At 46.3% G+C, this 25,347-nt stretch overlaps 1 protein-coding gene across 9 annotated transcripts; it reads left to right on the top strand.

Annotated features, from left to right (window-relative positions):
• The first annotated feature begins 114 nt into the window (after positions 1-114).
• On the top strand, positions 115-21,900 carry LOC133381684 (zinc finger protein 709-like). 9 transcript variants are annotated; one of them, XM_061621068.1, is made up of 6 exons: positions 115-181; positions 3,828-3,897; positions 5,891-6,037; positions 7,643-7,787; positions 12,090-12,167; positions 19,055-21,900. In XM_061621068.1, exons 3-6 carry the CDS (start codon positions 5,963-5,965, stop codon positions 21,688-21,690), a joined length of 2,934 nt encoding a protein of 977 aa, XP_061477052.1. In that variant the 5' UTR covers positions 115-181; positions 3,828-3,897; positions 5,891-5,962; the 3' UTR covers positions 21,691-21,900. The 9 variants fall into 9 exon arrangements, with proteins under 9 accessions (XP_061477052.1, XP_061477049.1, XP_061477053.1 ...); XM_061621069.1 differs by lacking the exon at positions 115-181 and adding an exon at positions 3,741-3,749; XM_061621065.1 differs by lacking the exons at positions 115-181; positions 3,828-3,897 and adding an exon at positions 3,633-3,749.
• Positions 21,901-25,347: the final 3,447 nt, after the last annotated feature.

Here is a 25,347-nt window from a genome sequence, read left to right as displayed (position 1 = left end):
GGGAGGGTTTTCTTTTGGGAATCCATAGAAAGGGGGTGTGGGGAGGGGGGGTGATCCAGGCATTGTGTTTCCCACCCCCCTTTCTGATGAAGACTTCCTGCTGCCGGTGGAGGAAGAAGGGAAACTCGAGGGGGGGTTGCATTTGCACCCCTTCCCCAACAGACAGACGGGGGAGGATTTGGTATTTTTGTTGGGGGGGGTGAGAGAAAAGGGGGGAAGAGCCCCACTCTCCCCTTTCCCTTTAGGGGTCCCTGGTGCATGCAATCCATTTGCAAAGTGGAGTCCGAAGTGCCGCGGGGTTGGCCTTGCAAGGCTCTCTTGGAAGCCTTAGCCAGGGCAAGGGGATGCAGCTTTGCAGGGGGGCACTTGGGGGGTGGCTGTGTGTTGGGGGGTTGATGTCTTGTGTTGGTTTTGAGTGCCACAGCTGGGGGAGGGGAGCTGCCTTTGCAATTCCTGGGCCTGACGGGGGACTGGTGGGGGGAGGGGAGAGAGAAGGAAGGTTTGCTTTTTGGGACGGGGAGGGGGTGACGGAAAACGATGGAAGAGCCCCCCTCTGGGAATACCTAGAAACTGGGGCGGTGATCCACGCAGTCCAGCTGCAAAGTGTGGGCAAAACTGATTCCACTGAAGCTGCCCCCCCCCACGTACCCCTTTTGCACGTCAGCCCAGTGCCCCCCAGGATGAAACGCAGTTCAGGCAGGGGGAAAGGGGGAGCTCTTGGTGCAGAGGAAACAGCCTTGTTGGGGGACGCATTGGAGGGAAGGGGTTTGCTGTGCTGCTTTTCTGCCCCAGAGCTGGAGGGAGAGCCCCTGTTGGATTTCTTAAAACTGGAAGAGGGTCTGGTCAGTTTCCCTCCTGCCAGGCAAGGAAAATGGAGGGATGGAGAGAGGAATCTGAAACTGACCAGGCTCTGAATGGGCTTCTAGAAGCTTTCAAGCCACCTCCTCAGCTGGACTTGAGGGGAAGGGGCTTCTCCAGCCATCCCCCTGGAAGTTTTTGGAGGGGAACATGGAAGCCTCCTTGGGGTGGATCTCAGCTTCTCTTGCAGGATTGGCCCATCTGTGGGGGTGCTGGGGGTCTGTTTCTCCTGGCGCAGCCAGCCTCTCCCCTGTCCAAAGCAGAATAGGTGGGCAGTTGTCACAACGGCCCTGTAAGGTGGTCCAAGATGAGAGCCTGTGGCTAATGTAGTGGTTAGGGGATATTCTTCAACCCGAGGGCCACATTTACGCACAAGCAGCCTTCCAAGGGCCAATCTCCTGTCAAGGGCCAGAGTGGGTGGAGCTATGGATGTGTCACTGACATTTGTATAGGAGAGTCTCTTGTAGCCAGGAACAAGTCAGAGGTTTCTTCAGCGCAATTAATTAGTTATTAGATTTATATCCTGTCCCTCCTCCCAGTGGAAGCCCAGGGCAGCAATACAGAGCACTCTAAAGAGGGGGGGGGTGAGAGTGCTGGGGGGGGGGAAGAAAAAACTGCTTTCCCTCTAAAATTTTCTGCTTTTGTGATAGGCCTTCATGTCTCTACAGTAGTGTAGTGGCAAATTCAGAAGGGCAGAGTCACTTCATGATAGCCATGCCCCCTCCCATCCTGTTTTTTTTTTCCTGCTAGGTTGAGAAATGAGATCCATGTTAATGCCTTCTCCCACAACTAGGAGCCAAAAAGCATGGAAGGGCAGAGTGTTACCTACTAAGAAGAGTCTTCTCAGTGGCAGACAGCTCCTTTCACTCTGATCCACTCTAATTAGCAGGAAACAAAAAGGAAGTATGTTAGAGGAGTCTTCTCAGTGGTTAATACACTCTCATGTTTATTGGCTCATGGGTCGCTGGAGGCATGGGGACTCTGCTGAGACCCTGTTCCCAAAAAAGTATGGGGTCTAATACCCCCTGAGATCCTGGACGACTACACCCCTGCATCTTTGCCAGGGAGGCCCAGAATCAAATCCCCAGTCATCCATGCAGGTCCCTGGGTGACTTTGGGCCAGTGGCTACTTTATTTCAGCCCAGCCCACTTCACTGGATTGTGAGGATAAACAGTTGTTATGTGCCTCCAAGTCGACTACGACTTATGGCAACCCTATGAATAAGTGATCTCCAAGAGCATATGTCGTGAACCACCCTGTTCAGATCTTGTAAGTTCAGGTCTGTGGCTTCCTTTATGGAATCAATCCATCTCTTGTTTGGTCTTCCTCTTTTGCTTTTAAACACTGGACAACTTTTATGTTCCACTCTAGATTTTGAATATCCACTCTGTGTGGGACCTTCCACATCTGTGCAAATGTATGTGTCTATTGTATTATTGGAATCACAGTTAAATGCTGAACTATGTCCACAGTGACCCAGGTTCAAATCCCTGCTCAGGAGTGAAATTCAGGTGGTGTCCTGGTCCCAGTGACAGTGTTGTTGTGAAGACAAAAGGAGGGGGGCAAATCATTGTGAGCTCATTAGAGGAAAGCCTGCATAGAAATATAAAAATATATTAAAGTGTTTGGATAAACATATAATAAGTAAATCAACTTATTACCCCAGTCGCTCAACCCTGTGTTGTGAGTTTGCTGTTAAACTTTCCACCTTGTGCATTACCTGTCCAACTTGGAGTAGTGTTCTGTAACCTGGTGCCCCCCAGGTATGGTTGGACTGCAACTCCCATCAGCCCCAGACAACATGGCCAAACGCCAGGGAAGATGGGGGTCGTAGTCCAGAAATGTCTAAAGGTTAACTCAGATTATATAAGTGGATGGTACCAAATAACGTGTCCTGCTGATCTTGAAATGGATGTATTGCAAGTAGTTCTTCATACGCTTTTCATTGCCCAGTGAGCTGAACCAGACTGAATGCAGGTCAGTGTTCCTTTCCACATATTTCTGATGGAAAGACTGGAGGTGTTTTGCATCCCCAGGAAGCTCCAAGATGGAGCCATTAGAATAAATTCACCCCAGCGTTTCTTTACAATGTGTGCAAAACCTATTTTTTGTCAACTGTCAGGGGCATGACATGGAATTAATACCTGTGCAGATTAAGTTTTTAATTATATGCAGGGTGAAAACAGCCCAATAATAAAAGCCTGAAATGGTTCACAACTTGGAGAAGAAACTCTGTGGTGAGCAGGAATTAAAGGCTTTGTGGAAGCAGAAGCAGAGATGAGAGGCGAGGGGTCCAAGATGGGTGAAATTCCTGGGGGTGGCAAAGGACACAACAGGTGCCCAAGCATGGAGAAAAGTCTGGAAGAAACTGGGGGTTGATCTGAAAGCGATTTGGGACCTTTATGGCCTTTTGCAGGTCAAGCGTTGTGAGGGAAAACTACACAGGAAAGGGAGGTGCTGTTAAGAAAGTTGAAAATCCTCTTCAAAATGACCCTTTGGATATTGCCAAAATAATTCTACAGTGTTGTGATAACAGAAAAGGGAACTGGAAGTTGCTTGCCGTTGCTTAACTTTGACTCGTGTCTTGAGCCCAAGGAGGGGGAACGGGTACATCCTGTTTTTCTGGTTTGGGGCAGATGTTGCTGGCAGATTTCCAAAAGGCGTTGGCTGTTTGTTGGGGCAAAACTGCAAGAGTTCTGTACTTTTCCACTGATCACGTGCTTTAGCTCTGATAAGGTATAAAAATGCAAGTCTGTCCTGACGTAAGCAGGCAGCTCACTCTAGGCGCTCTTTGCGTGTGGGTCAGTGCCTCTGCTTTGCAAAGTATAATAAAGCTTTTGAACTTCTGACCGACTCTCTCGTCTTGTTGGGAATTTGGGCATCCCACCAGGTAAACGAACTAGCAAACCTCTGAAACCCAAATTTGCATGAAGGGTGAAATTCCTCCCATCCCGTCTCTCCCTTCCAGGCACTTGAGAGCTGCTCCCTATGAGAGTCCCAGAGCTGGCCTACTGCGGGAGGGAAGAGAGGAAGATGAGGTATAATATTGGGACAGAAGGGAGGGAGGAAAATTTTGGCAGTGGGGGGGCGGAAGCAGCTCTTGCCACTCAGTCCTCCGATGGGTTAGGGAAAGGAGTTCTGGTTCCTAGAGCGGCAGGAAGTTTTAATCACATGGAGGGGGGAGGGAATATTGAAGGGGAAGTAGGGGGGCTGTCTTCATTTGTATTCCAGGTAAGGAAAGAATTAGGCCCAGAGAGGAGGAGGCTGGAGCATGCAGAGGTCAAAGGGGGTGAGGATTTGGTATTTCTGTTGGGGGGTGAGGGAAAAGCCCCCCTTCCCTCTGGTTATCCATAGAAAGTGTGTGGAAGGGGCATGATCCACACAGTCCAGCTGCAAAGCTTGGCCAAAACTGATTCCACTGAAGCTGCCCCCTCCACACACCCCTTTTGCAGGTGAGCCCAGTCCCCCCGGGGATGAAATGCAGCTCAGGCAGGGGGAAAAGAGGGGGACCTCTTGATGCAGCCTTGTTGGGGAACACATTGGAGGGGAGGGGTTTGCTGTGCTGCTTTTCTGCTCCAGAGCTGGAGGGAGAGACCCTTTTGGATTTCTTAAAATGGAAGAGGGGCTAGTCAGTTTTCCTCCTGCCAGGCAAGGAAAATGGAGGGATGGAGAGAGGAATCTGAAACTGACCAGGCTCTGAATGGGCTTCTAGAAGCTTTCAAGCCCCCTCCTCAGCTGGACTTGAGGGGAAGGGCCTTCTCCAGATATACCCTTGGGAGTGTGTTGGAGGGGAACATTGAAGCTCCCTTGGGGTGGATCTCAGCTTCGCTTGCAGGATTGGCCCATCTGTGGGGGTGCTGGGGGTCTTTCCTGGCGCGGCCAGTTTCCCCCCTTTCCGAAGCACAATAGGTGGGCAGTGGTCGCAACAGCCCTGTAAGGCGGTCCAGCATGAGAGCCTGTGGCTAATATAGTGGTTAGAGAATATTCTCCAGCGCAAGGGCCACATTCACACACAAGCAGCCTTCCAAGGGCCAACTTCCTGTCAAGGGCCAAAGCGGGTGGAGCTATGGATGTGTCACTGACATTTGTATAGTAGAGTGTCTTGTACCCAGGAACAAGTCAGACATTTCTTCAGTGCAATTAATTAATTATTAGATTTATATCCCGCCCTTCCTCCCAGTAGGAGCCCAGGAGAGCAATACAGAGCTCTCTAAGGAGCGGGGTCAGAGCATTGGGGGGAGGGAACTGCTTTCCCTCTAAAATTTTCCACTTTTGTAATAGGCCTTCACATCTCTACAGTAGTGTAGTGGCAAATTCAGAAGTGCAGGGTCCCTTCATGATAGCCATGCCCCCTCCCATCCTGTTTTTTTTCCTGCTGAGTTGAGAACGAGATCCATGTTATTGCCTTCTCCCACAACTAGCAGCCAAAAAGCATGGAAGGGCAGAGTGTTACCTACTGAGAAGAGTCTTCTCAGTGGCTGACTCACCTCCTTTCACTCTGATTCACTCTAATTAGCAGGAAGTATGTTAGAAGACTCTTCTCAGTGGCTAATACACTCTCCTTTCATGCTTATTGGCTCATAGGATACTGGAGACTTGGGAACATGGAATTAATACCTGTGCCGATTAACCTTTTATTTATATTCATGATGAAAAGGGCCCAATAATAAAAGCCTGAAATAGTTCACAACTTGGAGAAGACACTGGTGAGCAGGAATTAAAGGCTTTGTGGAAGCAGAAGCAGAGATGAGAGAGGAGGTGGTCCGAGATGGGTGAAATTCCCGGGGGTGGCAAAGGACACAACAGGTGACCAAACATGGAGAAAAGTCTGGAAGAAACGGGGGGTTGATCTGAAAGCGATTTGGGACCTTTAAGGCCTTTTGCAGACCAAGCATTGTGAGGGAAAACTACACAGGAAAGGGAGGTGCCATTTATTTATTTGGATTGAGGCTGCTTATAATATTCAAACCTCTGAAACCCTAATATGCACGAAGAATGAAAAACCTCCCATCCCTCGTCTCTCCCCTCCAGGCACTTGAGAGCTACTCCCTACGTGAGAGTCCCAGAGGTGGCCTAGTTTACTCCTCCCTCTCGGGCAGCACCATGGCCTCAGAGGCACCCTCCGGATTGTCTCTTCTCTGGGATAGAGTGGAAAGAGCGGCCGGGCAGCCCCATCAGGTAAGGGGAGGATCATTGGGGGAAGACAGAGGGGGCAGCATGGCTGTATCTCCCTGTGAGTAGTGGGGAGGGCTCTGGGAGAATACTACTTCTGAGGCTGCATAAGGAGAGCCTGCCGGATCAGGCCAATAGCCCGTCAGCTCCAGCACCTGGTTCCTGCAGTGGCCGACCAGATGCCTGTGAGAAGCCTGCAAGCAGGACCTGAACACAAGAGCACTCGCCCCACTTGTGTCTGGCAGAACTCATGTGTACACACGTGACTTTTAAAATACACTCTTGGAGAGGTGGGATCTTTTTCGACAGCAATCAAGCTCTGCCCTGCAATGGTGTCTGAGCAGTCTAAAATCCAGAAATAATCATCCATACAAAAGCTAAATAAAGAGTAACTATGCTAAGGAAATGCAAAGAAAAAGAGAGTGGGGCAGGTCCAATGGTGTGAAACCAGAGTCAAGCCGTTTCTGGGATTAAACTTATGTCATGAAACGAGAGGGGCTCAAGAAGAGTCACACGGCTTGAGACCAAAATACGTGATGGAACTCCTCTCCTGACACAAACCCACCTGTACATTACGCTAAACATCAAAAGCCCTCCTCCGGGTGCCCACTCTGAGGGAACCTCGGAGGATAGCAACAAGGGAGAAGGCCTTCTCAGTGATGGCCCCCAAATTATGGAATGATTTGCTTTTTGAGGTGCGCCTGGCGCCAACACTGTTATCTTTTCGGAGCCAGGTCAAGACTCCTCTTCTCCCAGGCATTTTAGCATGTGCTTTTAAATTGCTTTTTTAAATGTGTTTTTAAATGTGTGTATTTGTTTTTAATGTTTTTAATTGTTGTAAACTGCCCAGAGAGCTTCGGCTATGGGGCGGTATACAAATGCAATAAAATAAATAAATCTCAGCGTGCCCCACTGGTCAGGCTATTAGTCCAATATGAACCAAAGTGTAGCTGCCAATGTGCTGCTATGCTACAATTCCCAGCATATAGCCCGTTCTTGCACCCTGTTCTTGCAGTGGCCAACCAGATGCCTGTGGGAAGCCTGCAAGCAGGACTTGAACTTGAGAGCACTCTCCCCACTTGTGATTCGGTGACATGTGCCTGGCAGAGCCTGTGTGTACACACGTGACTCCTAAGATACTCTCTTAAAATAGGTGGGATGTTTTTCGACTGTCAGTCAAGCACTGCCCTGAAATTGTGTCTGGGTGGTCTAAAATCCAGGAATACTCACCCCCACAAAATCTAAATAATGCAAAGAGACAGAGGGTGGAGCAGGTCCAATGGTGTGAAACCACAGTGAAACCATTTCTGGGATTAAACTCATGTCATGAAATGAGAGGGGGTCAAGAAGGGAGTCATCCCAGCATGCCCCACTGGTCAGGCTTCACCCTATTAGTCCAATATGAACCAAAGTTAAGCTGCCCCTGGCCTGCTATGCTGCAATTCCCAGCATACTGCCTCTGGCAGTGGAGGCAATGCCTTGCCATTGTGGCTGGTAGCCACTGATGTCCTCATCCTCCATGGATTTGTCCAATCTTCTTTGAAAGCTATTCAAGTTTTTGGCTGAGCAAATGGTACATGTTGGAGAAACTGCCTCTTCTCCTTCTTCCAGGATCTGTTGCCCTTCCAGGGTCTGGTGACCTTCGAGGAGGTGGCCGTGTATTTCACGGAGGAGGAATGGGCCCTGCTGGATCCTGGCCAAAGAGCTCTGCACAGGGAAGTCATGGAGGAGAATTATGAGACGGTGGCCTCTCTAGGTAAATATACTTTCCCCCCCTTGACTGATGAATGCTGAAGGTACGAATTTAGCACCTGTGCTGTTTAACCTTCCACTGCAGGGATGCTGTTATGGAAATGTGTGCCTGGGCCCTGGATATTTGGGGAGGGACTGCAGCTCAGAAGGGGAACACCTGCTTTGCATGTAGAAGGTCCTAGGCTCACTCCCTGGCAGCTCCAAAAGGAGTGAAAGGATCTGGTAGGAGGTGCTGGGAAAGGTCTTTCTCTGCCTGAGATCCACATCTGGTTGCTGTAAGCAAGGCTGGACTAGATGGACCAGTTCTCTGATCTGGTATAATGCAACTTCCTCTGTTCTTTGGGCTTTTTGATCATTCAATGCGAAAAGTGCCTCTCCCTGCTGCGTTCCGCTGCCCCAGGACCAAAAATATTATCTTGGAGCAGCAGGAGAAGGGGGCAGGTGCACTGAAGACCCAGCAGAGCATCTTTTTATGCACCCCCAGCTGATAATTGACACTCTGTGACATGTACTCTGAACCCCCAGTGGGAAGAGATGCTCCCGGGAGCACCCGCTGCCTCCTCCCTCTTCCTTCCTCTGCCCAAAGGTCAGCTTTTGTCTTTGAAGCAGGAAGAAGCAGCAGTGGCAGTTTGGAGAATCAAGATGGGCACCGCAGTGCTTGCATCAGGCTGTGAGCAGGATGGCCTGTTCAAGGCTACCCATGCTCTGGCAATCTCCGTATTGGACTACTGTAATGTGCTGCACATGGGGCTTCCCTTGAAGGTGGACTGGAAGTTGCAACCGGTGTAGAATGCAAGTTGTGAGCCTATTATCCCTTTATTAAAAGTGCAACATTGGTTGCCAGTTGTTTTCTGAGCCCAATTCAAGATGGTTACTTTGGCATTTAAATGCCTAAACAGCCTGAGATGCAAATATCTGCAAGAGAGCTGTTGGAAGCCTCCTCCATAGACCTGCGTGCACATACACGTGTTCTAGGAGTCTTCTGAATTAGGATCTTTAGATGGTGGCAGCAGTGTGTCTTCCCAGATTCACTCATTAACGTACACTCACACAGGTCTTAAAAATGGGGATATTTATTGAACACGCATACACTCAGAATCAAAATATGCACATTTAACATTTCAGTGGAGAATAGCTCAGCCACAATACATTTCTATTATGACAGTAGGGTTAACTCAGCAACAATATCCATAACATTTCTTTGGGTTGAGGGAATTAGCTAAATAATTATAACCACAACTAAACTAACACACAACAGGCAAGAATGAGCAAGCGCACAAGGAATAAGAGGAGATGGAGGGGGGTTGAGATGGCTCAACCTGCTGTTTCTCTCTGGACTTGCCATGTGTGCAGCAAGAGAGGAACACACACACACACAGAGGTAAAGGTAGGAAGCAGATGTGGAGGCCTCAGTTTGTAGGGAACAGATCTCGGGAAGAAAGGACAGGGAGCAAGAGGTACCTTTCTCAACCATGTGGGAAATCCTGAAGAAGTAGAACTGGAGGATGTGGAAACTTCTGGGTTAGGCAGGCAGGAAACCAGCAAAGGCAGCAAGCAAGAGGGAGCCCCGAGAAAGGCTCCTTGGCAGCTGGAACAAGGGGCGGTGCTTCGGCTAGCAGGGATCCCGGGAAAGCAGGAATTGCAGCAGCGACCTTGAAAGGGCTTCTGGAGCAGCTGCAGCAAGCAGGGACCTTTGCTGCAGCAGGAAAGGGTCCAGAGAAGGCAGGAAGCTGAGGTAGGAAAGGAAAAGCAGGGGAGGGTGATGGAGTCAGACCCCGGTTGACATCCGGGGCTAAGAGAGATTTCAAGCAGCAAATGGAACCGTACAATGTGGAACCCGGAGTGGAACCGGAAGCTCAATTTTTATGCACTTTTGGAAAAAGGTTCCAAAACAAATTCCCATGTTGATTAGATGAGTGAGTTATCTTTCCTGACCAGCCTTTCTTACTGTAGGTAGGGTTTTCTTTTCTGAAGACAGATGGTCTTAGGCACTCTCCAGGTAGCTTCATTGTCTTTGAATTCAAAGAATGGGCTCCTCTCCTGAGGGGCACCTGATATAGATTTCATTGCAGAAGGTCACGTCCGGTGCATACGACTTGCAATGGCATCTCAGCTGAGATGACCAAGTGTACTCCTTAGGCTACTTTTTCCCATCAGGCCTCTTTGTTTCTGTTGCAAAGTGACCCATATAGAAGCCATTTTTAAAGCTCATATTATCAATATTGAGCTGGAGGGTCTCCCAGGCTCATAAAGTAGTAGCCAGCCAACATCACCTTCACCTGTATAAATCTCCCGTGCTTTAAGATCAGCAGATGAGGCCTTCCTGGTGGTCCCTACACGGGATGAGGTACATGGTGATTTTTCAGTAACGGCTCCTCGCACATGGAACGTTCTCCCTACGTCGGGCCTCGTCTCTTTATACTTCCATGCTGTCGGTCAAGACACATCATTTTTGGGAAGGCGTTCGGAGGAAGACAGACCCGAAATTCCTGCTGCTTTTAATAGTTGTCATTCAGTGTTTTCTTGTGTGTTTGGATGGACTGTGGGAGTTTTTGGGGATGTTTATATATTCTTATCTACTTATTCTTTATTATAAACTGACCTGTACAAAAAGGTGACGTATAATTCACCTACATGACAATGAATAAGTAAATATCCACTAATAGCAGAGCTGTAAAAAAATGGAAGAAAATAATGAACTGATAACAGAAACCAGCAATGCCCAGTATTGCACCTCGTCTTCCTCTCTTCCATCCCGCAGTAGCAGCAGCAAGACAGGCGTGTGCGTGTGTGCTGTGTGATATATATAATATACTCATGTGTGTGTAAAAGGTAATGTGTTCAGGATAACAGAGCTAAAGTGCCCCCATTCCCACAGTTGCTTCCAGCACTGATGTCTTCCCCACTGCCCTCCCCCATCCTGATGCTGACTTTCTCAGCTCCCACCTGCGAGCCTTCTCCTCTTATGTCTCCCACCCTGCGGCACCTTCTGCCCCTGTCTCCAATGCAGGGAAATGTCCAACTTCAACCAATCTCAGAGGGTTGCCACATCCTTATTCCTCCTGGCATAGTTCCACCTCGCAGCAGTCACTGTTCAGGTTGCTGTCGCGATGGCCTCGAACCATCTCAATCTGTGAATGCACGGGATTGAGGGTTCTGGCGTCTCCCCCTGGTCCGCTCTCTGCCAGCTAACCTATATGACAAACTTTGTGATCACCTGAGCTTCCAATAGTTTTTGCCAGCAGTTAGGTCTGACCAGGTGAACCAAGTGGCCGGAGATCCCACCCAATAATCTTTTTAGGTATAGGAATATCTAATGGACAATCAACAAACAAAATCCTTATCAGTGTCTATTTATAATTAACACGTCTAATTTACTATACATTGTGGACATAGCCATATATCAGAACATAAGTCTTACACAGCGCATACAAAGGGGATGTACGCTAATGTGTTACCATTTCAAAGGACAGCATAGGTCACATTGCATTTCCATCTGAAAAGGAGTGGTCTCACCTTTGTTGTGTATAGAGCTTAACACTCAAGAGTAGGTGGTTCTTTCTTTGATCACTGTCAGGGACAACTGGTAAAAATCCCTAAGGCTGTCTGTCTTTTATAGCTCTAGTTTGTATCTATCTAGACTTTGTCAGTTCATGCTCATATTACAACTATACTCTTATTTCCATCATTTGAACTCTTATCCTAACTCTGCATCTTGATGCTGATGTTGTATTCTGATGTTCTCCTGACTCACCCCTTTACAGCTTCAGCCATATATAGACATGATCATTGGCTGAACGCTCAGACTCCTTATAAAATGTTCATACTATGGGAAACATTTTATTTTGGAACTACTGTAAACAAACCTCAAAGGAAAAAAGATTCTTTAAGTGGCAGCTTGTCTTTTTACTCTCATTTTGGCTTGTATTGTTTGCACCACTTTTCCCCACATAATTTTCTATAAATCAATTATAAAGAATTTGAGATGGCCAATTTCTGTAAATACAGGTGGCCTGTGACACTGTGAATTGCATCCACTGTTGCTGACTTTACTAGGTTCTGCCCTAGTAGTTTGCAGTCTACTAAGAAGCTGGCTTTACTAGGTTCACCCCCAACAGGCATTTCGAGATGAGCTTCATGCCCAGTGGACACATGTTCACAAATGCCAGACTGACACTGCTTGGTCCACATGGCTATGTCCTTTCCAGATGAAAATTATACCTTTTCTCATCTATAAACATCTCTGTTTCTAGTAGCTGAATATTTTCTGGTCAAAAGTAACTAGTCTTGTCTATTTCCTTCAAAGAATCGGACCTCCATTCATGTTGGGAAGAAAGAAAAGATCCCTTTATCCAGGATCCCAAAGACAAGGCGACAGCAACAGGTAGATGTTCAGCTGCTTTGGGAGGCCCTTTTTGGTTTGGGAATTGTAGGATTTTTCAGTTCCTGTGTAATATCATTCCTGGCAGATTAATTGACTCATCAGGGTGTGAGTTCTCCTGGAGGACATCTTAGATGGCTTTAAGAACATAAGAGCCTGCTGGATCAGCCAATGGCCCCTCTAGTGCAGCACATCTACGGGAAGCAAGCAGACAGGACCTGCATGCAACTGTTGCCCCCTCCTGCAGTTCCCAGCAACTGATATTTAGAAGTATACTGTCCCTGACAGTGGATTTCTGAATATCTCTTTTATTTGCTTTTATATCCGTTAAGACTGTTTTATTCGTTTTAGGTTGTATTTTTGCTTTAAGAACATAAGAACATAAGAAGAGCCTGCTGGATCAGGCCAGTGGCCCATCTAGTCCAGCATCCTGTTCTCACAGTGGCCAACCAGGTGCCTGGGGGAAGCCCGCAAGCAGGACCCGAGTGCAAGAACACTCTCCCCTCCTGAGGCTTCCGGCAACTGGTTTTCAGAAGCATGCTGCCTCTGACTAGGGTGGCAGAGCACAGCCATCATGGCTAGTAGCCATTGATAGCCCTGTCCTCCATGAATTTGTCTAATCTTCTTTTAAAGCCATCCAAGCTGGTGGCCATTACTGCATCTTGTGGGAGCAAATTCCATAGTTTAACTATGCGCTGAGTAAAGAAGTACTTCCTTTTGTCTGTCCTGAATCTTCGAACATTCAGCTTCTTTGAATGTCCACGAGTTCTAGTATTATGAGAGAGGGAGAAGAACTTTTCTCTATCCACTTTCTCAATGCCATGCATAATTTTATACACTTCTATCATGTCTCCACTGACCCGCCTTTTCTCTAAACTAAAAAGCCCCAAATGCTGCAACCTTTCCTCGTAAGGGAGTCGCTCCATCCCCTTGATCATTCTGGTTGCCCTCTTCTGAACCTTTTCCAACTCTATAATATCCTTTTTGAGATGAGGCGACCAGAACTGCACACAGTATTCCAAATGCGGCCGCACCATAGATTTATACAACGGCATTATGATATCGGCTGTTTTATTTTCAATACCTTTCCTAATTATTGCTAGCATGGAATTTGCCTTTTTCACAGCTGCCGCACACTGGGTCGACATTTTCATCGTGCTGTCCACTACAACCCCGAGGTCTCTCTCCTGGTCGGTCACCGCCAGTTCAGACCCCATGAGCGTATATGTGAAATTAAGATTTTTTGCTCCAATATGCATAATTTTACACTTGTTTATATTGAATTGCATTTGCCATTTTTCCGCCCATTCACTCAGTTTGGAGAGGTCTTTTTGGAGCTCTTCGCAATCCCTTTTTGTTTTAACAACCCTGAACAATTTAGTGTCATCAGCAAACTTGGCCACTTCACTGCTCACTCCTAATTCTAGGTCATTAATGAACAAGTTGAAAAGTACAGGTCCCAATACCGATCCCTGAGGGACTCCACTTTCTACAGCCCTCCATTGGGAGAACTGTCTGTTTATTCCTACTCTCTGCTTTCTGCTTCTTAACCAATGCCTTATCCACAAGAAGACCTCTCCTCTTATTCCATGACTGCTAAGCTTCCTCAGAAGCCTTTGGTGAGGTACCTTGTCAAACGCTTTTTGAAAGTCTAAGTACACTATGTCCACTGGATCACCTCTATCTATATGCTTGTTGACACTCTCAAAGAATTCTAATAGGTTACTGAGACAGGACTTTCCCTTGCAGAAGCCATGCTGGCTCTGCTTCAGCAAGGCTTGTTCTTCTATGTGCTTAGTTAATCTAGCTTTAATAATACTTTCTACCAGTTTTCCAGGGACAGTAGTTAAGCTAACTGGCCTGTAATTTCCGGGATCCCCTCTGGATCTCTTTTTGAAGATTGGCGTTACATTTGCCACTTTCCAGTCCTCAGGCACGGAGGAGGATCCGAGGGACAAGTTACATATTTTAGTTAGCAGATCAGCAATTTCACCTTTGAGTTCTTTGAGAACTCTTGGGTGGATGCCATCCGGGCCCGGTGATTTGTCAGTTTTTATATTGTCCATTAAGCTTAGAACTTCCTCTCTCGTTACCACTATTTGTCTCGGTTCCTCAGAATCCCTTCCTGCAAATGTTAGTTCAGGTTCAGGGATCTGCCCTATATCTTCCACTGTGAAGACAGATGCAAAGAATTCATTTAGCTTCTCTGCAATCTCCTTATCGTTCTTTAGTACACCTTTGACTCCCTTATCATCCAAGGGTCCAATTGTCTCCCTAGATGGTCTCCTGCTTTGAATGTATTTATAGAATTTTTTGTTGTTGGTTTTTATGTTCTTAGCAATGTGCTCCTCAAATTCTTTTTTAGCATCCCTTATTGTCTTCTTGCATTTCTTTTGCCAGAGTTTGTGTTCTTTTTTATTTTCTTCATTCGGACAAGACTTCCATTTTCTGAAGGAAGACTTTTTCCCTCTAAGAGCTTCCTTGACTTTGCTCGTTAACCATGCTGGCATCTTCTTGGCCCTGGCGGTACCTTTTCTGATCTGCGGTATGCACTCCAGTTGAGCTTCTAATAGAGTGTTTTTAAACAACTTCCAAGCATTTTCGAGTGATGTGACCCTCTGAACTTTGTTTTTCAGCTTTCTTTTTACCAATCCCCTCATTTTTGTGAAGTTTCCTCTTTTGAAGTCAAATGTGACCGTGTTGGATTTTCTTGGCAATTGGCCAGTTACATGTATGTTTAATTTAATAGCACTGTGGTCACTGCTCCCAATCGGTTCAACAACATTTACATCTCGCACCAGGTCCCGGTCCCCACTGAGGATTAAGTCCAGGGTTGCCGTCCCTCTGGTCGGTTCCATGACCAACTGATCTAGGGAATAGTCATTTAGAATATCTAGAAACTTTGCTTCTTTGTCATGAGTGGAACACATATGCAGCCAGTCTATGTCCGGGTAGTTGAAGTCACCCATTACTACCACATTTCCTAGTTTGGATGCTTCCTCAATTTCATATCTCATCTCAAGGTCTCCCTGAGCATTTTGATCAGGGGGACGATAGATCGTTCCCAGTATTAAGTCCCTCCTGGGGCACGGTATCACCACCCACAATGATTCTGTGGAGGAGTCTGCCTCTTTTGGGGTTTCGAGCTTGCTGGATTCAATGCCTTCTTTCACGTATAGAGCGACTCCGCCACCAATACGTCCTTCCCTGTCCTTCCGATATAGTTTATATCCAGGGATAACCGTATCCCACTGGTTTTCTCCATTCCACCAGGTCTCGGTTATGCTCACTATATCAATGCTATATAATGATCCTGCTTAGAGCAGAGCTTTGCAACACTCCCCACTCTTCCCCTTTATACCCTCAATGCTGGAGGTTTAAGAGAGGAACGTGGGGAGACTGGGAAATGGAAGCTTATGAGAAACAGGCAGGCAGGACCTGAGTGCAACCCCTGCCCCTTTGGGAGCACGGTGACTGACTTAAACCACAAGGTGCTCTCTGAAGCAGCCTTCCCCCTCATTTCATAGTGCAGGGAGGGGAGGGGAAAAGGATGGGCTGCCTGCAGGAGAAGTCCCATGCACAGCCAGTCCTTCCAAATGCAGTGGCTTCCCAAAGGGAACAGGCACCCACAGCCAAGCTGAGCCCTTGGCTCGCCACCCCACGCTGCTGCTTTCAACTTCAGGAGCTGAATGGGGCTGCTTCACAGAGCAGCGCTGGGAGGGAGAAGTGATTTCCATCCAATGGAAACAGCTTCCCCTTCCTTGAGCAAAGCCCCCTCCAACCGCCCCAGTCCAGCAAAGGAGCAATTGGCAGCCCATTTCAAGGTGCTGGTGGTTCTTTTGAAGCCTCACCTTTATCTGCTGCACATCTGATGTCAGATCGGAGGGTGGTGCCTTTATGTCCTCCCTGTAGACTTCCCATTCGCATCTGATCAGGCACTGTGAGGATGCTGGACTAGATAGGCCTGTGGTCTGATTCCACAGGGCTGTCCTGAGGAAGAGCCGCTAGGTTGAAGTTTCTTTTCTACCTGCTGAGGAATCCCCCAAATTAAGATGGCTGGATTGGTTTCCACAGAGCCCCTGAGTTGAGATTTATGTACACCTCCAGGCAACTGGTCAGGAGGATAACTTGGGTCCCTGTACTAATTGGTTCCAGATCTAAAATCTTTGTTTGCTTTGGGGAGGAGAGGATAATTTGGGAATGTCAAAACTAGGCTTCACCTCTTGGCTGGAAGAGCATGATCCAGTTGTATGTGGCTCTGATGAAAGGGAGAGATCAGTAGGTATGGACTTGAAAGATTACTCAGGGAAGCTGTAGAAGGATTTCACAACACTGAATCTTGGTGGTCTCCGGGAACCCAGAGGGAGTACCCCAACACCTCAAATACCCCACGCTTCCCCCACATAGGTGTAGGGTTGGCAATATCGTGTGCTATGTGCCTTTGAAGCACTCTCTATTTTCAGCAGTAATCAAAAGTGTGACATCAAATATAAATGCTTCATTAAAAGAGGAAAGAGGAAAATTACAAGCATGCACACTTGCTCTGAGATCAGCAAAGCTTCTCCAATGGATCCTTAGCAGCAATGAAGTAGCTTGTAGGCATGAAAGATCTTCCTTACTCTACGAGTTGAGGAACTGAGCAGAGGGGCACCCCCATGCTCCAAAAGCAATGCCCAGGCTGCTGGGACTAAGTGGTAGCTCAGAGAACATAGGATCCGCCTCTGGATGGTCAGGGAGTGATGACATGTTCTTTATATACCCTCACGGATGTTCCCCCCTCTTACTTAAAGATGTTTTAATGTCAAATCTCTGAAATTAGTTGGTCTCTAGCCTTCCACATCACCTTCTTTCCTGGAAAGTGTCTGCCCTGATTACATAGGTTGTTTTCAAAGTGCACACTTGTTCGACGTTTTGAGATTAAACTTTGTGGTTTCTATCTCCTTTTGGTTCTGCTTTTTGTGACCTTCGAGACTTTCTAAACCTCAAATGTCAATCATTGGTGACCCAAAGTGACCTGCTCTTTTAAAGCTTTTCCCTAACAAATACTGATGCCATTTTATGATTAATTGAAACCTATAGAAACCCTAAAGTTATAATTTCTGTTTAATCAGTACCTCTATATTGGCATTATATTAGCATTTAAAGCATCTTCCTTTCTTGCACGTGCGTCCCAGGTTACCTTCCTCAGTTTATCCAGGATGTCTCCCTTTCATCTCTGAAATTAGTTGGTCACTAGCCTTTCCACATCACCTTCTTTCCAGGTTACCTTCCTCAGTTTAGCTTTCTTGGAGCAAACCAGGATGTCTCCCTTTGCATCCTCCAGCTTGCTACTGTGCTTTGCATAGAGACATTTAAAATTTCTTGTAACGAATTCACTCTTGCTTGCATTCATTTGTAAATTACTCCCTATACATGATGAAGCTTCATCTCCTTTGAAACTAGATTTTATAGAGTTTAAATGATTTGAACATTGACATGAAATCGAGCCTTCAGTGTCATCGGCCCAGTTCTCTGGAAAGCTCTGCCAACAGAGGTTCAGCAGGCGTCTTCTGTTTTAACTTCGAAGCGCCTGCTGAAAACATTTCTGTGCCGCCAGGCAGGCAATTAAGAGCATGCTCTTTTCACAACACTTGACCTTTGTTTTTATTGTATATTTGATGTTTTTAATTTATGGTGGTTGCCTTTTCTTAACGTGTTGTAAACTGCTTTGACGTTTCTAATGAAATAGCGGTATACAAAGAGCCTATAAATGAATAAATTGATGTGATATCTCTGGAATCAGAAAAACAGCTGGAGCTAAGTGATGCCTTCATGTGCTCCCTGTAGACTTCCCATCTGCATCCACTTTGGCACTGTGAGGATGCTGGAATAGATAGGCCTGTGGTCTGATCCAGCCAGGCTGTTCATATAAGGAGGGGGAATGGCATCCAGGTTGAAGTTTCCTTCCCATCTGCTGAGAAATCCCCCAAATTAAGATAGCTGGATTGGTTTCCACAGTGTCACTGAACTGAGGTTTTTGAACAGTTTCTTGTCCACAAGAGACATTTGGATCTACATGTCCCTGTGCTATTCATCTCCAGGAGATCTAAGATCGTTCTTTGTTTTGGAAAGAGGAGAATAATTTCAGTTCAGAATTAACTAGCTTATCTGTATCTTTGAAAGAAATGTCAAACCTGGGCTTAGTCTCTTGGCTGGAAGAACAAGATCTAATTGTACAGGGCTTTGATGAAGGGGAGAGATCAGTCGGGCATTCCCCTTACGGTTCAGAGCATCATTGCAAACTCGTGTAGTGTTGGTCTTTGGCCATCCCTGTCTTAGCTCAGCTAAGTTTAATCCCTTGAATCTTCAGGTGGAATTTAGAAGTGTCTTTATCTGAAAACCTGCAGCGCAGCTGCCAGTCAGTATTGACAGTACTGAGCTCGAGGGACCAGGGTCTGATTCAGTATATCACAACTTCATTTGTTCCTATATTTCTGTCTGACCGGCTCTTTTGACTGCAGTCAAATTATTACGAATCAAGGAGAAGTGAGCTGTGCCCAGTTTGTCCTGTTCTGCAGTCTTGCTGCCCTTCTCTTCCCCCACACTCCACTTTTCATTGCATACTATTTTAGAAATATATATCACAGTTGTATGGCAGTAGGAGGAAACCCAGACAAATCTGGGCTTAGTGACATCAAGTGTTATATGGACCTGAAAGGAATTTGTGTTGCTGTGTGAGACTGCAGGATATTCAGGTAACCTTGCTTTCATCTGGCCATGCAAAGATAAAAGGGGGAGAATTATGGAGATGCAAAAATAGAGAAGCAGATAATTGGGCTTCATCTGTGATGAAATGCTTTGTTTTTGCCTTGGAATTCCAATGTGTTTTTTTCAACCCTCTTCCCCCTCAGCAGGTGACCGGCAGAATGAGAATTATACAGAACCACAGATGGTGCCACTGGTAATAGCCAAGAGTGAAGGTCAAAAAGAGATGTTTGGAAATCACGGAGGACCAAAAAAGTCTGAAAGAAACCTGCCAAAGAATGGGAGCAAGAAATCCTCTACTTCTCATACTTTTCATCAAAGAACACACACTGGAGAAATACAATTTAAATGCATGGAATGTGGAAAGAGCTTCAGTGTAAAAAATAGCCTTACTTTACATCACAGAACCCACACCGGGGAGAAGCCATTTAAATGCATGGAATGTGGAAAGAGCTTCAGTGTAAAAAATAGCCTTACTTTACATCACAGAACCCACACAGGGGAGAAACCATTTAAATGCAGAGAGTGTGGAAAGAGCTTCAGTGTAAAAAATAGCCTTACTTTACATCACAGAACCCACACAGGGGAGAAACCATTTAAATGCAGGGAGTGTGGAAAGAGCTTCAGTGGAAGCAGTAGCCTTACTTTACATGAAAGAACCCACACAGGGGAGAAACCATTTAAATGCAGGGAGTGTGGAAAGAGCTTCAGTCAGAGCAGTAGGCTTACTTTACATGAAAGGACCCACACAGGGGAGAAACCTTTTAAATGCAGGGAATGTGGAAAGAGCTTCAGTAGAAGTGGTAACCTTAAATTACATCACAGAACCCACACAAGGGAGAAGCCATTTAAATGCAAGGAGTGTGGAAAGAGCTTTAGACACAAGTGGTACCTTACATTACATGAAAGAACACACACAGGGGAGAAACCATTTAAATGCAGGGAGTGTGGAAACAGGTTCAGTCGGAGAGATAGCCTTACATTACATCACAGAACCCACACAGGGGAGAAACCATTTAAATGCAGGGAGTGTGGAAGGAGCTTCAGTGTAAGAAGTAGCCTTACTTTACATGAAAGAACCCACACAGGGGAGAAACCTTTTAAATGCAGGGAGTGTGGAAAAAGCTTCAGTGGAAGCAGTAGCCTTTCGTTACATGAAAGAACACACACAGGGGAGAAACCTTTTAAATGCAGGGAATGTGGAAAGAGCTTTAGTCTAAGCAATAGCCTTAAATTACATCACAGAACCCACACAGGGGAGAAACCCTTTAAATGCAAGGAGTGTGGAAAGAGCTTTAGCCACAAGTGGTACCTTACATTACATGAAGGAACCCACACAGGCGAGAAACCCTTTATATGCAAGGAGTGTGGAAAGAGCTTTAGCCACAAGTGGTACCTTACATTACACGAAAGAACACACACAGGAGAGAAACCATTTAAATGCAGGGAGTGTGGAAAGAGCTTCAGTGCAAAAAATAACCTTACTTCACATCACAGAACCCACACAGGAGAGAAACCATTTAAATGCAGGGAATGTGGAAAGAGCTTTAGTCTAAGCAGTAGCCTTAAATTACATCAGAGAACCCACACAGGGGAGAAGCCATTTAAATGCAGGGAATGTGGAAACAGCTTCAGTCAGAGCAGTAGCCTTAAATTACATCACAGAACCCACACAGGCGAGAAGCCATTTAAATGCAAGGAGTGTGGAAAGAGCTTTAGACGCAAGTGGTACCTTACATTACATGAAAGAACCCACACAGGCGAGAAACCATTTAAATGCATGGAGTGTGGACAGAGCTTCAGTCAGAGCAGTAAACTTACTTTACATCACCAAACACACACAGGGGAGAAACCCTTTAAATGCATGCAGTGTGGACAGAGCTTTAGATACAAGTGGTACCTTAGATTACATGAAAGAACCCACACAGGCGAGAATCCATTTAAATGCATGGAGTGTGGACAGAGCTTCAGTCAGAGCCGTAAACTTACTTTACATCACCGAACACACACAGGGGAGAAAGCCTTTAAATGCATGGAGTGTGGACAGAGCTTTAGTCAGAGAGGTAAGCTTACTTCGCATCAAAGAACCCACACAGGGGAGAAACCATTTACATGCAGGGAGTGTGGAAAGAGCTTCAGGGTAAAGAATAACCTTACTTCACATCAAAGAACCCACACAGGGGAGAAACCATTTAAATGCAGGGAGTGTGGAAAGAGCTTCAGGGTAAAGAATAACCTTACTTCACATCAAAGGACCCACACAGGGGAGAAGCCATTTAAATGCATGGAGTGTGGAAAGAGCTTCAGTCAGAGCGGTAACCTTACTTCGCATCAGAGAACCCACACAGGGGAGAAACCATTTAAATGCAGGGAGTGTGGAAAGAGCTTCAGGGTAAAGAATAACCTTACTTCACATCAAAGAACACACACAGGGGAGAAACCATTTAAATGCAGGGAGTGTGGAAAGAGCTTCAGGGTAAAGGATAACCTTACTTCACATGAAAGGACCCACACAGGGGAGAAACCCTTTAAATGCATGGAGTGTGGAAAGAGCTTCAGTCAGAGCAGTAGCCTTAAATTACATCAAAGAACCCACACAGGGGAGAAACCATTTAAATGCAGGGGATGTGGAAAGAGCTTCCGTCGGAATGATCAACTTACATTACATGAAAGAACCCACACAGAGGAGAAACAATTTAAATGCAGGGAGTATGGAAAGAGATTTAGTCAGAATGGTCACCTTAGATCACATGAAAGAACCCACACGGGAGAAACCATTTAAATGGACAGATATTTATTCCTGTCTCTGGGATTCTAAAATGTTTTTAATTTTTTTGCGTATGAAACATTTTTTTATTTGTTTTTATTGTTGATATTTTTGACACACTTTATGAGAAATGATTTATAAATGAAAATAAACAATGGCTAGTCCTTTTTTGTGATGGCCACTTTACCAAGTGTTTTCATTCAGTTTAGTTTAGCATACCTTTAACTGTTGATTTTATTCTCTTTTAGAGTGTTTTTTAAATGTTTTTATTGATAATTTTAATGTACATTTTATATTCTCTATAAAATGGTTGTGCAGCGTACACATTTTGTGAATATAAATAAATAGTTTGCTTATTTAATCATGATATTCTTACTAGTTTTATGCATAACATAGTTTTTATTTTCCTTTGATATTTTTTGTATTGACTGTTTCATAAAGTAAAATGAATTCACTAGTTTTCTGCTGATGTATTTTAAATTCATTTTCCAAACTGGTTTCACTCCCCAGTCGCATCTGGTCTCAGTCCTATTTCCTAGCAGGCAAATGATGGACCTCACTTGCATCTGATGCACACTGAAAAAAGGAGTGGGAATTGGGTTTTGTCAGCAGTCACGTAGACAAATGGCTTCTCCAGGCAACAGAAGGGTCTTTGGAAAGGCAGCAAACCTGCAGAAAATCTCTGCTTCTTGTTGGGGGAGGCAGTTTGTTGGGATAGATAGTTCTGGGCCAGATATATGAATGGTCTGGTAACTTCAAACTAATCCATGTTGTGTAACTAATCCATGTTATGCGATTGTTAATGATGCTTCCCTGTAGTTTCTCTGTGGGAAGCAGTATGCCACTGATGCTATGTTTTATTTTCTTGATTTGTTCTTTAGTTTTAAAAACAATTAACAATTAAAAAAGAAGAATAAATTTCAGTTTTAAAGATATTATTCAAATTCAGTAAAATATTTCATGTATGAACTAAAATTTGCACTTACCAAACAAAAATATTACACTTCGCAGTTCGTATTGTTTTACTTTTTAAACACAAATAAACCCTCCAAGCGGTCATATAGAATGACAGAATTGAAGTAACTCAAGTTCTGTTTCTTTGTTTTACAATGTGCTATCATTGTTTATTTCGAATCTACTGTTTAAACACAGGAATGTGTAGTACCAACTACCACTTAAAGAGATGGGGGGGGAAGCTTGCCATCAATCAATCAAGAACTCAGAGTGATGGGGGGATTCATCATACAACAGATACACATTGGTATGTTTAGTCCCTGTATAAATGGTTTCTCCCCACCACCCTAACAGGAAGAGAGGCTCTCTAAAGAGCAGAGCTTGGGAAAGTTACTTTTTTGAACTACAAACTCGCATCAGCCCCAGCCAGCACGGCCACTGGATTGGGCTGATGGGAGTTGTAGTTCAGAAAAGTAACTTTTCCAAGCTCTGCTAAAGAGTGGACCATTATGAGAGAAGGAATTTGCAGTTGAGCAGCCTCTGGAGGGCCACCAAAGGTTCGCCATACCTAGGACAGGGGATCAAGATGGGGCAAAAACATTCTCCATCTGCGGGGTTCCCTCTCTTCTGCCCCGCCCCCAGGCCTGTCCTCCAAGCACAAAAAGTGTCAGGCTGGCACAGCGGCTCTTTTTTGCCTGGGGTGCAAATGGCTGTCCCTCAGGAGCCTTTCCTGACTATACAAGCTACTCTGGTCACAATGTTAAAGTCTTCCAAAGGGGTAAGCGTGAGTCTGTTCAGCAAAAGCAATCTAGAGCCTTGTGGGACCCTAAAAATCTCCAGATTTTTTTGAAGGGGATCAGCTTTCATGGACTGGAGTCCACTTCATCAATGTTACCCTGAGTCAGCAGGGACATATACATAAGGGTGCAGAGGTAAAAGAAATGTGTACACCCGGGGGGGGGGAAGGGTGGTTGCTCAGTGGCAGGGCACCCGCTTTGCATGCAGAAGGCCCCAGGCTCAATCCCTGCCATCTCCTGTTAGGGACGGGAGAGATCCCACATGAAACCCTGGGCAGCCGCTGCCAGCCTGTGTGAGCAATACTGAGCTGGAATGCCCGATGGTCTGACTCAGGCCAAGACAGCTCCTTGTGTCCATCAGGAGCACCCTTAGCGCAATGGCAGCCCATCCGGGAAGGGGCACCCCTGGGAAAGGCAGAGCATCTCCTGTGCAGGGGAAGGGCGGTCACACCTTCAGTCCCCACATCTCCAGGTGGGGCAGTGAGAGAGCCCTGTCTGGGATGCTGGCGAGCCTCTGCCAGTCAATGCAGGCAATATTGAGCTAGATAGATCAGCGCACGGACTGGGTGTCAGGCAGCTTCCTGTACCCTACATATACCTGCCGGCTGAGGAAGGGCGCCTCGTGCATCTGGGGAAGCGGCCTCTGGGGAAGCCGGTGCCACGCCAGACGCGTGAGGCTTGCAGGCGCTGCGGGATCCTTCGTCATTCGCAGCACCCATTGCAACGCGCCCAGTGCAACGCGTGGGAAAGAAAGGGCGACGCAGCGGTGAGGAGAGCACCAAGGGCATCCCTTCTGCTCTGCCAAGCACCGCCAGACCTGCCGACTCTCCTGCCTGCCGGGCTCCTCCAACCCGCGGAGAAAGTGTCCTCGCCCGGCTGCCTCTTTCCGAGGGGATCCTGGAAGGCAGGGATGGGGGGGGCTGAAGCGTGGCCTCCCTTCTCCAGATGCCCAAGGGTGTATGTGCACACTGGGTGCTTTCCCCTCTGCCCCGCGGACTCTCAACACCCAGCCGCCTCACCTTAGGACAGCAGCCCTGGCAGGGCGGGGGCGCTCCTCCAGAAGCCCTCCCCCTTGGCAGCGAGAGAGGTCAGACCCAGGAGTCCGAGCCGGATGCACCCCCTTATTGCTGGCACCCGGGGCGGTCCACCTCCACCGCACCGCCCTTGGTATGCCACTGCAAGTGCAAGTAGCGCTTTGACTAATGATGCAGCTGGGTCAAACCCAAAAGGAAGCCCAGAGGATGATGCACACAGATGGGAAAGAGAGTCCAGAGGTGTACAACGCACACAATAGGAACATGGAATGTGAGAAGCATGAACCAGGGAAAGTTAGAAATTGTCAAGCAAGAAATGGAATGTATCAACATTTCAATACTTGGCATCAGTCAATAAAAACGGATGGGCATGGGACATTTTCAATCAGGCAACTACAAAATATTTTATGCCAGAAATGAGAAATTAAGAAGAAACGGGGTTGCTTTAATAGTGAGAAGTACTGTAGCAAAAGCAATGAGGAGCTACAACACAAGGTCTGAGCGAGTGATATCAATGAGATTAAATGGGAAACCTATTAACATAACCATCATCCAAGTCTACGCTCCAACAGCAAATGCAGAAGAAGAGGAATTGGAAAGATTTTATGCAGAAGTACAGGAGGAAATTGATCACACACCAAAATAAGATGTGCTGATAATCATGGGGGACTGGAATGCAAAAGTAGGGAACAGAGAAGAACTAGGAATGGTGGGGAAATGGGGCTTAGGTGACAGAAATGAAGCAGGAGAAAGACTTATTGAATTCTGTGAAGCCAATGATTTGTTTCTTGCCAACACAGTTTTTGAGCAACCAAAAAGACGACTGTACATGTGGACATCACCAGATGGTCAATAAAGGAATCAAATTGATTATATAATTGGTAGCA

The sequence above is a fragment of the Rhineura floridana genome, chromosome 3, assembly GCF_030035675.1.
Source record: "Rhineura floridana isolate rRhiFlo1 chromosome 3, rRhiFlo1.hap2, whole genome shotgun sequence".
Lineage (NCBI taxonomy): Eukaryota > Metazoa > Chordata > Lepidosauria > Squamata > Rhineuridae > Rhineura > Rhineura floridana.
The sequence above is the reverse complement of the archived record's forward strand: the minus strand, read 5'-3'. Positions and strand labels throughout refer to the sequence as shown.